The 15,524-nt window shown below is 40.2% G+C and overlaps 1 protein-coding gene across 1 annotated transcript in view; it reads left to right on the top strand.

Annotated features, from left to right (window-relative positions):
• The window catches only part of Cep57 (centrosomal protein 57), a 20,296-nt gene extending 4,772 nt beyond the window's left edge, over positions 1-15,524 (top strand). The window contains exons 2-11 of the mRNA XM_032909649.1: positions 916-1,072; positions 3,239-3,418; positions 3,855-3,976; positions 5,262-5,378; positions 6,083-6,160; positions 8,646-8,756; positions 9,456-9,533; positions 12,243-12,478; positions 13,167-13,311; positions 14,453-15,524. Coding sequence (XP_032765540.1) covers positions 916-1,072; positions 3,239-3,418; positions 3,855-3,976; positions 5,262-5,378; positions 6,083-6,160; positions 8,646-8,756; positions 9,456-9,533; positions 12,243-12,478; positions 13,167-13,311; positions 14,453-14,683 — 1,455 coding nt within the window. The 3' untranslated portion in view covers positions 14,684-15,524. The remainder of the gene's footprint in view (positions 1-915; positions 1,073-3,238; positions 3,419-3,854; positions 3,977-5,261; positions 5,379-6,082; positions 6,161-8,645; positions 8,757-9,455; positions 9,534-12,242; positions 12,479-13,166; positions 13,312-14,452) is intronic.

Genomic DNA, 15,524 nt, shown 5'->3' with positions numbered 1-15,524 from the left:
TGATCTGTGCTGCTGCCTAAAGTCATGTTGATGATGTGTATGGGTTTCGTGGGACTGTATGGGCCTTTGTAGCCTGTGTTGACCCCAGAGGTCATGTGCTGTCCTTGACCTGTGCTGCAGCTGAGGGTTACAATGGTGTCTGTGGCTTATGCTTTGATAGGTGGCCATGTTGATGTCTTTGTACTGTCACTGGAGACCATGCTGAGGTCCTTGGCATGTGCAGATGCTGGAAACCTTGATGATATTCATGGTCCATGCTCTTGTCAGAAGCCACATAGATTAGAAGTCCATGATCCATGCTCATGTGGACAGTACAGGGAAGGGAGGTTCTTTTTGTAGTGATATTGACAACTACAGATTCACAGTTGAGAAAGGGGGACATAAAAGACTTCTGGGACAACCCTTCATCCTCCCTCCCAAAAGTAACAGCCTAAACAGGAAGTAATTGAAAAGAATTCTTAAAAATTGTGGTAAAGACTACACAAAGATAAATTGTGTGTAGATCTCCACAATTGATGGCCTCTGGGGTACAGGTGGAGAAGGACTCGGTTTTCTTTGAGGGTCTGGCCACTGGGAATTTGACCATACTCCAGTGAATATATGGACAATAGTTTCTTTGGGTGGAGGGTGCAGTTCACTAGGATGGGAGGTTGGGCATAGGAGGACTGGGAAGTGAGAGTGTCAGGAGTGCATGCTTTGAAATTCCCAAGTAATCAATAAAAACATTGTATTTTATCGAGGATAGAGTAATTCAGCAATTTGTACCTATTCCTGATCTGAAAGATTTAACTTGCCTAAATATTTGTATTTAGGTTGTTTGAGCATGTGTAAATTGGTAAACATTTAACCCTAAAAATTATATCTTGACATTTGGTTTAGATATTTGAAAGGTAATTGCAGTATTTTGTTTTTCAGAGTGTCCTAGCTGAACCATCAAGGTCTGATGGAAATATGGTTCATCATTCTTCATCACCATATGTATTGTATCCACCTGATAAGCCTTTCCTTAACAGCGATCTGAGACGCTCCCCAAATAAGCCCACGTTTGCCTATCCGGAAAGCAACAGCAGAGGTAATCAACCGTGACAAAGTAAACGCCATTTGTTCCCTTGTTAGTGGAAACTTCCTCAATATGACGCCTGATGTTGTCGTCCCCTTTACTTCTGTGAATTGTGTTTTCATATAGACTGCTGAACATTCTTCACCAACTCATGGAACCTAAAATACGTTGTTACTTATACTAGTCTGTCATCTCCAGAATCAGTCAGGAACCAGTCTCAGGTAGGAGGCAGAGAGATGGCTCAGTAGTTAGGAGCACTAGCAGCTCTTCAGGAGAATCTGAGCTCAATTCCTGCCACTCAGATGGCAATTCACAACTGTTTGTAACTCTAGTCCCAGTTAATCTGACACTACTTTTATGCACAGGCTACACACACACATTCACACACACACACACACACACACACACACACACACACACACACACACAGAAATATGCAGGCAAAACATGCATACTCATTAAATAAATAAATACCTCTGTAAAAAGTAAGGATCATCTGTAGATAGCACTACTTGGACTCTGAATTACATTTTTCTACAGAAGACAGACATTGGGAGGGCGTGTGTTGGTGGGGGCCAAGTCCTGGGAGAGTGATAGGAAGTGTTACATATGATCTAAAAAGGTGTCAAAGAGTAAACAAAAGCAATACTTTTTTTTTTTTTTTTTTTTTTTTTTGGTTTTTTTTGGAGCTGGGGACCGAACCCAGGGCCTTGCGCTTCCTAGGTAAGCGCCTACCACTGAGCTAAATCCCCAGCCCCAGCAATACTTTTTTTTAAGCCAGGAACTTTGTTGCTATTCCCAGTGCTGTGTGGCAGAGGCAGACAGCTAGATCTCTGGGGCTTACTGTCCAGCCAACATACCTTTAATCAGTGAGCCTCAGTTGTGGAAGCCTTGACAGAACAAACATGTGTTACCTGAGGATAGTAGCCAAGTGCATATTTGACCTCTACGTGATACTTATATACTTGTGTGTACATACAACAAAAAGACCGAGACGTCTATTGTGTGCCTGTTGCCAGGGATACACGAACAAATAAATGTGTGCCTCAGAGAGGTATCAACAGACCAGAGATATGTCTTGGGGTTTCCACTGCTGTAAAGAGACACCACAACCAAGGCAAGTCTTGTCCAAAGGACATTTAATTGGGGCTAGCTTTCTGTTCTGAGCTTCAGTCCATTATCACCATGATAGGAAACATGGCAGGCATAGTACTGGAGGAGCTGTTTATATGCTTGGCCCAGGGAGTGGCACTATTAGAAGGTGTAGCTTTGTTGGAATAGGTGTGCCACACTATTAGAAGGTGTAGCTTTGTTGGAATAGGTGTGCCACTGTGGGTGTGGGCTTTAAGATCCTTATTGTAACTGCCTAGAAGCCAGTCTTCTGCTAGCTGCCTTCAGGTGAAGATGTAGAACTCTCAGCTCTGTCTGTACCATGCCTGCCTGGATGCTGCAATGCTCCTGCCTTGATATGGACTGAACCTTTGAACCTGTAAGCCAGCCCCAATTAAATGTTGTCCTTTATAAGACTTGCCTTGGTCATGGTGTCTGTTCACAGCAGTAAAACCCTAAGACAGGTATATTTGAGTTCTACACCAGATCCAAAGGTAGCAGGGAGAGAGAGACATTGAGCCTGGTTTAGACTTCTGCAACCCCAAAGCCCACCCCTAGTGACATTTCACCCAGCGAGGCTCTATCTATCCCAACAAGTAGTACCATTCCTTGTTCACCAAATATAAGCCTACGGGGGCTTTTCTTACTCAGAGCACCTTAGGACAGCTGTGAATTTATATGTAATTAGCCAAGATTTTTGGTCTTGTTTTCAACAGTTAAAACTCTGATGTGATTTAACACAGTGATGGTTTTTAATTTTTACTTGAGTAACTGGTAGAACCTTTGAAATGACTGTGCATAGGAAGTGCTTTGTGAACACAGAATTCTGCTGTGTGACTTGCATCAGTCTTCTGAAAGTCCCTCCAGAGCTGGGCTCTCTGCCTCGCACCTCTAACCCAGTCCTTAGAAGGAAGGCGCAGGCAGGATTACTGTGATTTTTTTTTTTTTTTTTTTTGAGGTCACCCTGGGGTACAGAGTAAGAATCTTTCAGACAAAATTTTCTTTTTTGGTTAACTTATCCGTGTGCATACCTAACTTACTGTGTGGTGTGCTTTTTATATTTGGCAGCCATATTTTCTGCTCTTAAGAATCTTCAAGATAAGATTCGACGCCTGGAACTGGAAAGAATTCGGGCAGAAGAAAGTGTGAAAACCTTGTCTAGGGAGACAATTGAGTATAAGAAAGTATTGGATGAACAGATACAAGAGAGGGAGAACTCAAAGAATGAAGAATCAAAGCACAATCAAGGTGTGTTTAATTATAAAAGAAACTAAAATCTATCCAAGTATTGTGAAGTTATTTCAAAATTGCACACTGGTATTTTATAGTTGTCACTGTCTAGCCATTACAGAATTACATCATAATCAGGTGTATTGTGAGGAGCAGGTGACATCGTGCATAGAGCTAATAAGTGTGTGGCAATGTGTGGCATATCTGACTCTGGAAAGGAAGAACCTAAGTCGTCCAGAAAGGTTTCTAGGAGGACTGAGAGGGAAGGGACTGGGGGCATGGGAGGGCTGCTGTTTTGTTTTGTGGTACTCTGGCATACTGAGCATGGCATTCCACCATGAGCCTTACTACCTATGCCCCACGAATTTACTGCAAGTCCAGTTCCTGCTTAAAAGCTGTTGGGACAAGTCTGTGTGTTAGCTAATTCCTACGTTTTTGTATGTATTCATTTTAGAACTGGCATCTCAGTTGGTAGCTGCAGAAAATAAATGTAATCTTTTAGAAAAACAATTGGAATACATGCGAAATATGATAAAGCATGCAGAAATGGAGAGAACATCTGTCTTAGAAAAGCAGGTATGGCCCCTCTGAGATGAAATCAAGAATGGTGACATGATCCGCAGACCTGGAGGTCTGATGGCACTGTTACTTTAACACATGCTGATAACAAGGCCTTGGGCTCGGTGGAATAGATTGGCTTGATTGGCTCTATTACGATTCTTGTACATGCTTATATTTGAAAGATAATCATGTTAATGTTTGGAGCCTGCATTATACCTTGTAAGTAGGTGGTTATTGAAACAGGATCTCATATAGCCTAGGCTGATCATTTATGTTGTCCAGGAATAACCTGGCCCTTCTGGTCTTCCTGAGTCCATCTGCAGAGTGCTGAGATTGTAGGTACACACCACTGCTCTGTACATGGTGTGTGAAGTGCTCTGGCTCACATCCAAGGCCTCTCTGATGCTAGGTAAGCACTCTACCAGATGAGCTGTGTGCCCAGTTACTACACTCGTTACATTTTAACAAAGTATTTCCTTCTGTTGCATCAGTCTTTGTATTTAAATAACTTGCTACATTTGTAGAGGACAATTTCAACATCAGTGCCCATTATATTTTTTAAATATCCTTTTCATGTGGACAATTTAATTTTACTATGGAAAGTTTGATTAGAAATTTCTCTTGTATAATTCCCTATTGTCATGGACATGTGGAAAAATGGCATACTTAGGTTCTTAGTGTTGGGCTTTTACAAATATATCCATTTAGTGTATTTTATTTTGACCCTGAGACCATCATTCTTTAAGTATATGGGCAGTCTTTCCAAATCAGATCCTAAGTTTAAAGGAAAGGAAATAAATGCATACAAGTTCTCATATCTATTAAGAAATTATTTAATAGGACCCAACTGACTAGAAGTCTTTGTGTATTTATATAGTCTGTGTTCCTTAGAATCTCCTTATTATAGGGTATAGGCATGTTTTCCTTATATAAAACTGCATACTAGGTAAAATACCATATGTTGAGAGCAATATTCCAAGGCTGGCGAGATGGCTTAGTGTAAAAAGGTATTTGCAGCGAGGTCTGGAAAACAGATGTGATCCCTCAGACCCACATGGCAAACAGGAACTAGCTTGTCTATGGTGTCCTCTGACCTTCCGAGGCATGCCATGATACATAAACAGTGAGACAAGGGGTCGTTATACCCTTGAGGTGTTAGTGTTCTATTCCTAGAACGTCTTTCCATACCAACAAATCTGAAAGGATAGGCAATTACACATAGTATGATGTTGGCTGTATGCAGAGTCTACAGCTTTCTGATGATCATATTGTAATATTATATCTCGATGCTGTTTCTCAGGTTTCGCTAGAAAGAGAACGGCAGCATGATCAAAGCCATGTTCAGAGCCAGCTGGAAAAACTGGATCTTCTTGAACAGGAATATAACAGACTCACCGCAATGCAGGCCCTTGCAGAAGTCAGTGAACATGACTTTACCTACTGATGTAGAATGCTGTGGCTGTCAGTTGTTCATAAACATGGGTATTTATAATGTAAAGGTCTTTCTTATACATAGTCTTTAAAGAGAAAAAATAATTTGAAAAGGAATGTTGACATTCTGCAATTTTGGTGGCTGAGCCTAAGGTAGTTTTTTCTTTTCTTTTTTTTTTTTTTTTTTTTTTCGGAGCTGGGGACCGAACCCCAGGGCCTTGTGCTTGCTAGGCAAGCGCTCTATCACTGAGCTAAATCCCCAACCTAAGGTAGTTTTTTGTTTTTTGTTTTGTTTTGTTTTGTTTTTTTTAAACTGAAAAGTGAAGTGTTTTTGATATTTAAATCTGGTATCATGTAACTTTTTTTCTGAACTAATTTTATTTCTGTGTTTTACCCTGAAGATATTTAATACTACAGAATGAAGATCTAGATTTGTCTTTATGTAGTCTTTACCTTTATACAACCTGTGTTCTTCGATCACAGATTTCCTTCATAATTTGGCCACTTAACTTACAACTACCTCACTAATTACTGTCAGTTGATCTAGTAGGACACTATTAGGGGAGTGTCATGGAAGTTATCAAGGCCTGGACCACTAGTGGCACGAACTAACATGCTTATTTTAACTAGCTTTAAAATTCTACAAAAAGATACTTTTAACCATTACTGTTTTGATATTGTTATTACTAGAAAAAAATGCAAGAGTTGGAGTCCAAACTCCATGAAGAAGAGCAGGAAAGGAAGCGTATGCAGGCTCGGGCAGCGGAGGTGAGTGGAAGGACAAGCAGGGGTTCTAGTGGTGAACAGTTATACACGAGCACAGCAGAGTCATGTGATAGCTTAGTAATGGAAACTAGGAATGTAATTTACAAAGTAAAATTTGAGCAGTCTTTTGATGTTTCAAATTACAGAGTCTGAATTAGTAGTTTAAAACCTTTGAGGTTGGAGCTGGAGGGATGTTGCAGAGGATTAGAACATTTTGTTGTCTTTACAACTGACCTGATTCAGTTCTGAGCAACCCACATGTGGCTCACAATCACCTCCGCCACCAGGCACATGCACATACATAAATGCAGGCAAAACATCCATACATATAAGTTAAAAAGATACTTGTGAGGTAAAAACAGGTCAGACACAGTACTGTTCATGTAAAGCTAAGGTATGATCCAGTCCCAGATCATTGCAGTGTTCAGTATAAAAGTGTGTTTTGGGTTGGAGGTAAAGTTGAATGGTAGAACAATTACCTGGCATTCATTCATAAGACACTTGGTTCCGTCCTCACTACTGCAGCAAAAAACTGCCACTTCCCTTGAGACTGTTAACATACCAGAACAGAAGTGTTAAGCTAGTGGCCTGTCCTAGTAGAAGAGCAAACCCTACTCTTGGAGGTAGAATTGTGTAGATTTAAAGCCTCAGTTTATGTATTCCTACCAGAACTGCGTTACCCAAGACACTGCAAGAAAAATAAAATACTACGTAGACTCTGTACGATAAAGTTGTTTTATGATTTAGCTAGAGACATTTTTATGATTTAGCTAGAGACATTTCTTTGATTATTTATTTGTTAAGATATCTTCCAGATAGTCTCTCTTTTCTAACCTCTCTAAAGTTATGACAGTGTGACTTTATCACAGTAACCCAGAAGCAGGTTCTCATCGCAGAGCTTCCTGGTAGAGGCTTTATAGTTGTCTGTGGCACTGTGGCTAGGGTCCTGCATTCTCATAGATGCTCTTGTAGGAATAGAAACATTGCATTTTTTTTTCTTCTGGTGCTTCTTTGAGTCATTCTTTTTTTTTTTTTTTTTACTAAAACTGATAGGATTGTAGATTTACTGTCTGTGTACTTGTTGAGTTAATGGCCATTTAACCAGTTTTGATTTTTAGAGAATTTCTTCCTACTTTCGAGAAAACTATTTTACTGTTTCTATTCCTTAGATGTAACTGTGCATATGTGTTCTTTATTAAATTATGGTGTATAGCCCTTGTGTGCCAAATAGGAATGGTCAGATTCATTGATTAATGAATTGTTAACAGTTTGAGTTCTGATGGTGAATGCCATAGTAGTGGAGGCAGATACATTTCTGTATCTTGTTGGTTCTGATTTGTATAATCCCAAACAAATTAGTTAGCCTGGGTTTTATATTGCTAGGGAACTCAAACAAGAAATGATAATAAAACACTTTAAAATTCAGGCATACATACAGGAAATCAGCTAGGAAAACTAGATATATAAGCTAGAATCAAAAAGTGTCTCTTGAGTGGTTTCTGTTACTGCTGACCCTTGTTGACATTGTAAGGATGATTTCCTGTGGGGTTGTTCTCATACAAACTGTCACTAAAGTATGCCCAAGAATGGCATGCTCCTGAGGGTGGAGAGCCTGGCATGCCTCAGAATGCATGAGATGGGGAAGGAATGTTCTCAGTGTTCTTTATGTTTCATTCATTACTTCTGCTGTTTCTTAAAGCTCAGTGATAACTTCTGGGGAACTTATCCTCACATAGAAATTGTAAACTCTTTAGAGGACAAATCTGCCAATTGGAATTTTTACCAAACTCCAGGCTTTTGGGTATATAGAGAGACAAAATAGCCCCTTATGAATTCTATGGAGAGCAGGGCTATTGAAAGATAGTTTGGAGGAAGTTGCGGCTTTCCCCTATGATTTATTTTATGTATGTGGGAGTTTTGCCTGCATGTTCTGTATATATGCCACATGTGTACAATGCTTGCAGAGGCCAGAATAGGGTGCTGGACCCTTGAATATGGGATTAAATAGTTTAAAAAGCTGCCATGTGGGTGGGAACATCCAGAAAGTGCTCTTAAGCCTAGCAGTCTATCCAGCCCAGAAAAGTGCAACTTTAAGAAAGAAAAAAAAAAAAAGATAACAGTTGCTGAAACAATTATTGCTGCTTTTGAGCTTTAAACGGGAAGGAATCTATTTTGCTCTTGAGTTGCCGTGGGTCTGCTTTTACGGTAATCGTGATTGTTAAAAGAGAACATAGCGTGCTGTCAGTTTGGAGCTGCATACATTCCGTTTACTTTCTGAACTAGAATTTGCAAACCACCAAACAATGCTTCCAGGCAGTACACAACCAGCCGTGGGTCAGCAGTTCACCTATGAGAGACCGAAGACATAGTACAGCCATGCTGTCTCTGTCATTGAGATGACTCACACTGTATTATACAGACTTACTTGGCATCTCAACTGTGAATTGTGTTTATTTTGCATCATTAACTCCATGCTATTTTTTTCTAGTTACAGAGTGGTATAGAAGCGAATAGACTTGTATTTGAAGATAGAAATACTTCATGTGTTTCAACCAGCACTAGAAAAATAAAGAAAAAGAAGTCAAAACCACCAGAAAAGGTATGAAAACCGAACCAGTCAAAGTACTAATTTTGTAATAATTTGTGTGAAAAATACTCAGAGCTGTGTAGTATTAGAACCTTGGGAAGTGACTCTCATTCTTAGTTTCTGTGTTCAAAGGTGAGGATAAGATTTACTCATGAATTCTTACCTTGGTCGTGAGGACCTATATGAAAATTGGAAACTATAAAAGATCATAAAAATACTAGAAATACTCAGCCTCTTACTACCTTTGCTCTTAAATGCTTTGTTCCACTACGTAAACCTGACAACTGTTTTGTTAGTATCCTTCCAACGCCCTTAGCCATCAAGTAGTAATTCTAGGTTCTTCAACACTGTATGATCCCAATATAAACAAGTGTGGTTTAAATGTAAAATGTCTCCCATAAGTCACTGGAAAGTGGGCCTTGAGGTTCTTAGCCTGACCCACTTGTCCTCTGTCTTTACTTCCTGTTGGTACAGTGTGATAAATACGCACCACCCCCAGACCTATGGTTGCCATGCTTTTTCCATAATGAGCTGTATCCTATTAAACTGTGGCAAGTAAGTAGCTTGCTTAAGTAGCTTGGTTTCTGCAGAGAGAAAAAAGTGAGTGGTACGACAAGGAACCCAATAGTATGACCCAACAGTGAGCAGGAGTCATGGATTGGTTCACCAAAACAAAATAAAATAAAATGATTTTCTTTTTTCTCCATCCAGAAAGGTTCTAGGAACAACTTTGGTGCACAGCCACATTACAGATTGTGCTTAGGTGATATGCCTTTTGTTGCTGGAACGGTGAGTTGTAGCTACTGATTTTTATATTTAAATTATTTTCACTGTCTTTAGCTTTTTTATTTCCTTTTAAGTGTATGTATATGGGTGTTTTGCCTTTGCCTGTCTCTATGTGTATATCTGTGTTTAGTGCTCATGGGGGCCAGAAGAGGGTATTGGGTCCCCCAGGACTAGAATTTCGAGGGGCAGCTTTTAGAGTAACCTGCCATGTGGGTGCTGGAAATTGAACTTTGAATTCCACTGAAAGAGCAGCCAGTGCTCTTAACTGTTGAGCCATCTCTTTAGACCTTGTTTCAGTCTTCAGAACACATTTTAGGGGACATGAACTAAAAGAAAAATCCTGCATCGGCCTTGGGAGTGCTGGACTTATAGATATGAGCCACTATATGTGGTCCTAGTAAAACCTTGTAGAAGGCACCACCTTAGGTCTTTTTCTTGAGTCTTTGTATAAGCCTCTATAAGTATATATGGTTGTGAAGTTATTTGTGTGTTTATTTCAGACTTTGTTTTCAATATAAGAAATGGGGAGTTGGGGTACTTTGACCCAGTCCATGGGAAGGTCAGGGTACAACTTGAAGGGAGCTCTCTTTCTACCACAGGTTCTGTAGATGGAACTCAAGTCATAAGGCTTGAACAGCAGCTGTTTGTACCCACCAACCATCATGCTGTCCCTGTAGAGGATGTTTAAATCTGTAATAATCATTTACCTACCCCATTGACGGTTCCTCTTTGTATTTGTCCATACAGTCCTGTATAGAGTCCCTTCCACCCATTTTGTTGTTTTGGCTAATTGTCATTGAAGCCTTTAATCACACAGGACTCTTTAATGTGAACTCCTTTTGAAGTTGTTTTATATATTCTTTAGAAGTGTTATTCCAAAAGTTTAACAATTGCTTAGTTCTCGATGAGCTCTGAAGAACCCCTTTTACTTATGGTTACACAGCCTTGCCTATGTAAAAAGGAGTCACTAGAAAAGTAAGACCATAAGCCCAAGTTTTTCATTACTAGACTCAACTGATCATAAAGTTACACTATGAATCAGAAAACTAACAGTGACAGAACTTTTCATCACATACTAAAGTATACGCACTTGGCCCACTGGCCGAGAGAGAGAGAGACAGAGACAGACAGAGAGGGGTGTGTGTGTGTGTGTGTGTGTGTGTGTGTGTGTGTGTGTGTGCGCTCGCGTGTGTGCGCTCGCGTGTGTGCGCGCGTGCATTGTGTGTGTTTACTGGTAAGTAGTGAGTACTCTGATTGTCATGAGCCACCTTTTCATTCCTAGGATCACCTCATTTGAGTTTGCTCCGTGTGATTCTTTTCCCACAGCAACCAGTCAAGACAAATTGACAAACTAAACAAGAAACATTTTTAAGCATCAAGCACATTAGGTCTTAAGTTATTCCTCCAAGTAAGTTGTCTGCTTGACCTATGAATCCCAGCCAGGTACTGAAATTATTTCCTACTGGAAACAAGAAGTTCAAGAAAGCATAAGGTTTTATTCTATTTTTATGTTGTGACAGATAAATGTTAGTGCTTCCTACTATAAGGAAGCTGAGGCAGGAGGTCATAGTGAAAGCCAGTGACAGAGAGGACAGAGCTATAGTAGTAGAGACCACATGCCAGACAGTGGTGGTGCACTTAGGAGGCAGGGGCAGGCAGATCTCCAGGTTTGAAGTCACCCTGGTCTACATAGTGAGTTCCAGGACAGCCATGGCTGCACACACAGAGAAACCCTGTCTAGAAAAAACAACAAAAAAACTAAAAATCTGGTTAGAGTCTAAGATAGGGTTCTCAACCCCTTTGGGAGTCAAATGACCCTTTCACAGGGGTAATATCATCAGAACAGAATTACATTATAATCATAACTGTCACAAAATTGTAGTTATAAAGTAGCAATGAAAATAAATTTATGGATGGAGTCACCACAACATGAACTATATATAGTAAAGGGTCACAGCATCTCTACAGCTCCAGGAACTGAACAAACAGTTGAGAATAGACAAGCACATTGTGCTAAACAATAGACAGATGTAGAAGTTGTCAGTGGGCTGAGAAGTACAGTAGTTAACCAGCTAGACCATTAGAAATGGTTTATATGAACTAGGCTTTTAAGGCAGGTTATGAAAGTTGCTTCACCAAAGAAATGTCATCTGCAGACACAATTTACTCAGAATAAGTCAGAGACCGGAGAAGGTGACGCAGAAAGTAGAGCTGTGCTTTACAATTATAGAGCCATTTTCTCCATCCTAGCTGTTTGGCTTATTAGGAGCACATCACAGGATTTGGGGTAGAAAAATAGGGTGGCGCCAGGAACAGAAGAGGCAAGGCCAGTTGGCTTTTTTGTTTGGTTTTAGATGTGGTCTTGAACCCTCCTGTAGCACAGGATGAGTAGTTTGTGGTTCTCCTGCCTTTGCCTCTCAAGGGCTGGAATTACAGGTGTGCAGCACCACAACCAATTTATATGATGCTGGGGACCAAAGAAGGGTCTCTTACGTGCTCCTTACGGACCTGCCAGCCAAGCTGCATCCCCAGCAGGACGTGCTTTACTGAAGATGTCAGTACATCAATCAACTACGTGGCTTTTGATACAGGTGGATGGCTGGTTGCTAATTTACCACAGCATAGTACTTATGCCTTAGGATTTAGAGGAGGTGTACTCTTACTCAGGGTAAGAACTAGAACACTGTTTGCTTGATGTACTTTTCTCTTTAGTCCACCAGCCCCAGCCATGCCGTGGTAGCCAATGTTCAGCACGTCTTGCATCTGATGAAGCATCACAGCAGAGCCCTGTGCAATGACCGGGTTGTTAACAGTGTGCCCTTGGCAAAGCAAGCTTGTTCACGAGGTAGTAAGAGTAAGAAGTCAGTGGCGCCTCCCTCCAGCAGTGTTAACGAAGAACTTTCGGATGTCTTACAGACGTTACAGGATGAATTTGGGCAAATGAGCTTGTGAGTTTACACTTTTTAAATTTAAAATTACATTTAGTTCTAAAATCACATTTTTTAGCTGCTTGGATTTATTAATCCTAATTTATTCACTGATGTTGAACATAATCCTTACACTAGCCCACTAGCTGGGAGTTACATAAGCCTGTCATTGCTGAAAACCTCCCTTTCTCATTTTGTTAGATGTCAAATGCCAAAGCTCAGGTAAAAGCTTAATAGTATTGAGGGTTAGTCAAATGTCACTAATGAGTTAGGACAGTGTTTGAAAACACTGGAGAATTTGCTTTATAAGTAATTCTGTGGGAGAAGCAGATAAAAGTGCAATTACAGGTGTGCCACACCACAACCAACTTATATGATGCTAGGGACCAAAGAAGGGTTCATATTAGCCTGCAACCCTGGCTGGACCCAAATTTGTCTGGAATGAAGAAGACTTGCCTGTATCCTCATTTGGTAAACATTTGTCTTTATCTATGTGTATATGACATGTGTGCAGGTGCCCAAGGAGGCCAGAAGAGGGCATCAGAGTCCCTAGAGCTGACGTCACAGGTGGTGACGAGCCACCTGTGTGTGATGCCCTTGCAGGGGACTGAGCTCAGCAGTTAAAAGGGGCCATTGAGTCGCACAGTGACATAGAAAGGACACCACCGTTAACTGAGGAGCTCAGTAGCCTCTTGTGTTTTGTATGCAGTGACCATCAGCAGCTTACTAAACTCATACAGGAATCCCCAACTGAGGAGCTGAAGGACAACCTGGAGTGTGAACTGGAGGAGTTAGTGAGAAGAATGGAAGCGAAGGCCAACCAGATAACTAAAGTTCGAAAATACCAAGCCCAGGTGACGCCTGCCCTCCTCCTGTCACTTTTTACCCTTCCACGTATATCAACTGATGACACGAAGGTGTCAGTCTGTGTTAAGAGGTTAGGTAAAGAAGTGTTCTTATGTTTCAGGAGATGTGTTTTTTTTTTTTTTTTTTTGGTTCTTTTTTTCGGAGCTGGGGACCGAACCCAGGGCCTTGCGCTTCTTAGGCAAGCGCTCTACCACTGAGCTAAATCCCCAACCCCAGGAGATGTGTTTTTACTGACTATAATTTCCTTAGCTTTATGAGCAAATCTAAGTAGTTTACTTTGACTAAATTGTCTTAAAATATGCCAGAATTTTCAGTTTTCAAAGTCAAAATATGTAAAAATAGTATGTTTGCTTGTATTAAATAGTGACTAAACGTAAAAGGTTTACTCAGGTTTAGTAAGCCTACTTGGGGTTCCCATCTAGAGAAATGGGCCATGTATCTGAGATTACTGTGAGGCAGAGGTAGAACAGGAGTGGGTCCAGCTCCTCGGCTGACAGTAATTGGAGTCTGGGGAGACGTGGACAAATTTGAAGTAGGTTTTAAAAGTAAAAATACCTCTCAAGCTTCCAAATGCTGTATGATATGGAAGAACTGTTTCACTGGCACAAAACCAAGTGTATTGAGAATGTCATCTCACTTAATTTCCTTAAAACCCATTATACAGGTAAAGTAACTGGGGCCATATTTCTGGGAGCTATGGCTGTATCTCAGTGAATGAAATAACCTGCCCAAGGAAATCCTGACTGTGTGGTTAATGTTGGGGCTGGACTGCCAATTAACTAGCAGCTCTACTCAAGAGCTTACAGTCTGGTCGAGCAGGGAGCACTCTTAAGTATTAGAAGCCTGCGGGAGAATATTACAGTATTTATATAACACTTATTTACCTGGTTGTCTATTTTACATAAGTGATTTATAATTTCTGTAGATTTATGTGCTTTAAAAAAAACCCTAGAATCTATCACTTAAGTGTTAGAGGGAGATTATGTAAGTTAATGGTGTACTTAAGAAGTCGAGGCAGGAGAATTAATAGTTTAAGACTAAACATAGCAAGAACCTGTATCAAAACCAAAACTAAAAGAAAATGTTTTTATTGAATTCATTATTTTCCTTGCTTTGATTATTTGCCAGCTGGAGAAACAAAACACAGATAAGCAGAAGGAACTAAAAGGTAACAAGAAGACTCTTGATGAAGAAGGAAACAGCAGCAGTCGTACATCTGTAATTACAAGGACCACAAGTAAGAAGGATTTTACCAAACAGAGACCTGGAGAAAAAAGCAGGAAAAATCTTCAGTTACTGAAGGACATGCAAACCTTACAGAATTCATTGCAGAGAAGTAATGTGTGTTGGGATTACTGACACCAGGTCATATGATGTACCTTACTGGTCATAAACAATGTACTTACTGGACCATGAGCAGACTTTTCAGGTCTCATGCTTGCTAAGCTGCCATTACTGGCCGGTGTTAGGGCCAGGCTTCATTACAGTGTGATGTGCTGTGCAGCACAACTAAATGGAGATGGAGTTCTGCAGCAGAGAAGCCGCACTGTGTCTTTGAACTTCCTGTATTCAAACACTGCACTTTGTAAACAAATGACCAGTTTTTTACTTGTGGGTGTGTTTTTTAAGTAGGTATATATGTAAATTGGGTTTGAAAATTCAGAATATGAGGGTGTCCCCATAGTCAGTGCTTGAAGTCTTATTTTTAAATCTTCCCAGAGCATGAGGTGCCCACTACTTTCCCTTCTCCAGATGACCATTAAATGTACTGTTTTCAAGAGGACTTTGTTTTGCTTTGGTATTTCAGACATTGATCAATAGTAAATTTACTATTAAAGACCCAAACATTTTAAGTCAGTTCCCCATGAAATATGTCACAATGTCTTCATAAAACTCTAAACAGTTGTTAATGAAGTAAATGAAATTTTGGAATAAAGAATGAGAATGGGGGGTGTTGGAAAATGTACGCATTTGCAGGTTTTAGACAGTACCTGTTTGTAATCATGTTATGCTAAGCACTGTTTAATTTGACTCATAGAGAACCCCATGCTTTTTCCATACAGTATGAGGGTAGTATGTGAACTGAATACACACATCTATCATGTCAATGTGAATTATTAATTTTGAATAGATCGACATGTTAATCTTTATGAATTTGGTACTTCAAGTCAATAAAGCAATTTTTAAACTTTGCTTAACA

The sequence above is a fragment of the Rattus rattus genome, chromosome 8 (assembly GCF_011064425.1).
Source record: "Rattus rattus isolate New Zealand chromosome 8, Rrattus_CSIRO_v1, whole genome shotgun sequence".
In the NCBI taxonomy this organism is placed as follows: domain Eukaryota; kingdom Metazoa; phylum Chordata; class Mammalia; order Rodentia; family Muridae; genus Rattus; species Rattus rattus.
Note: the sequence above shows the minus strand (reverse complement) of the source record. Positions and strands in the feature narration are given on the sequence as shown.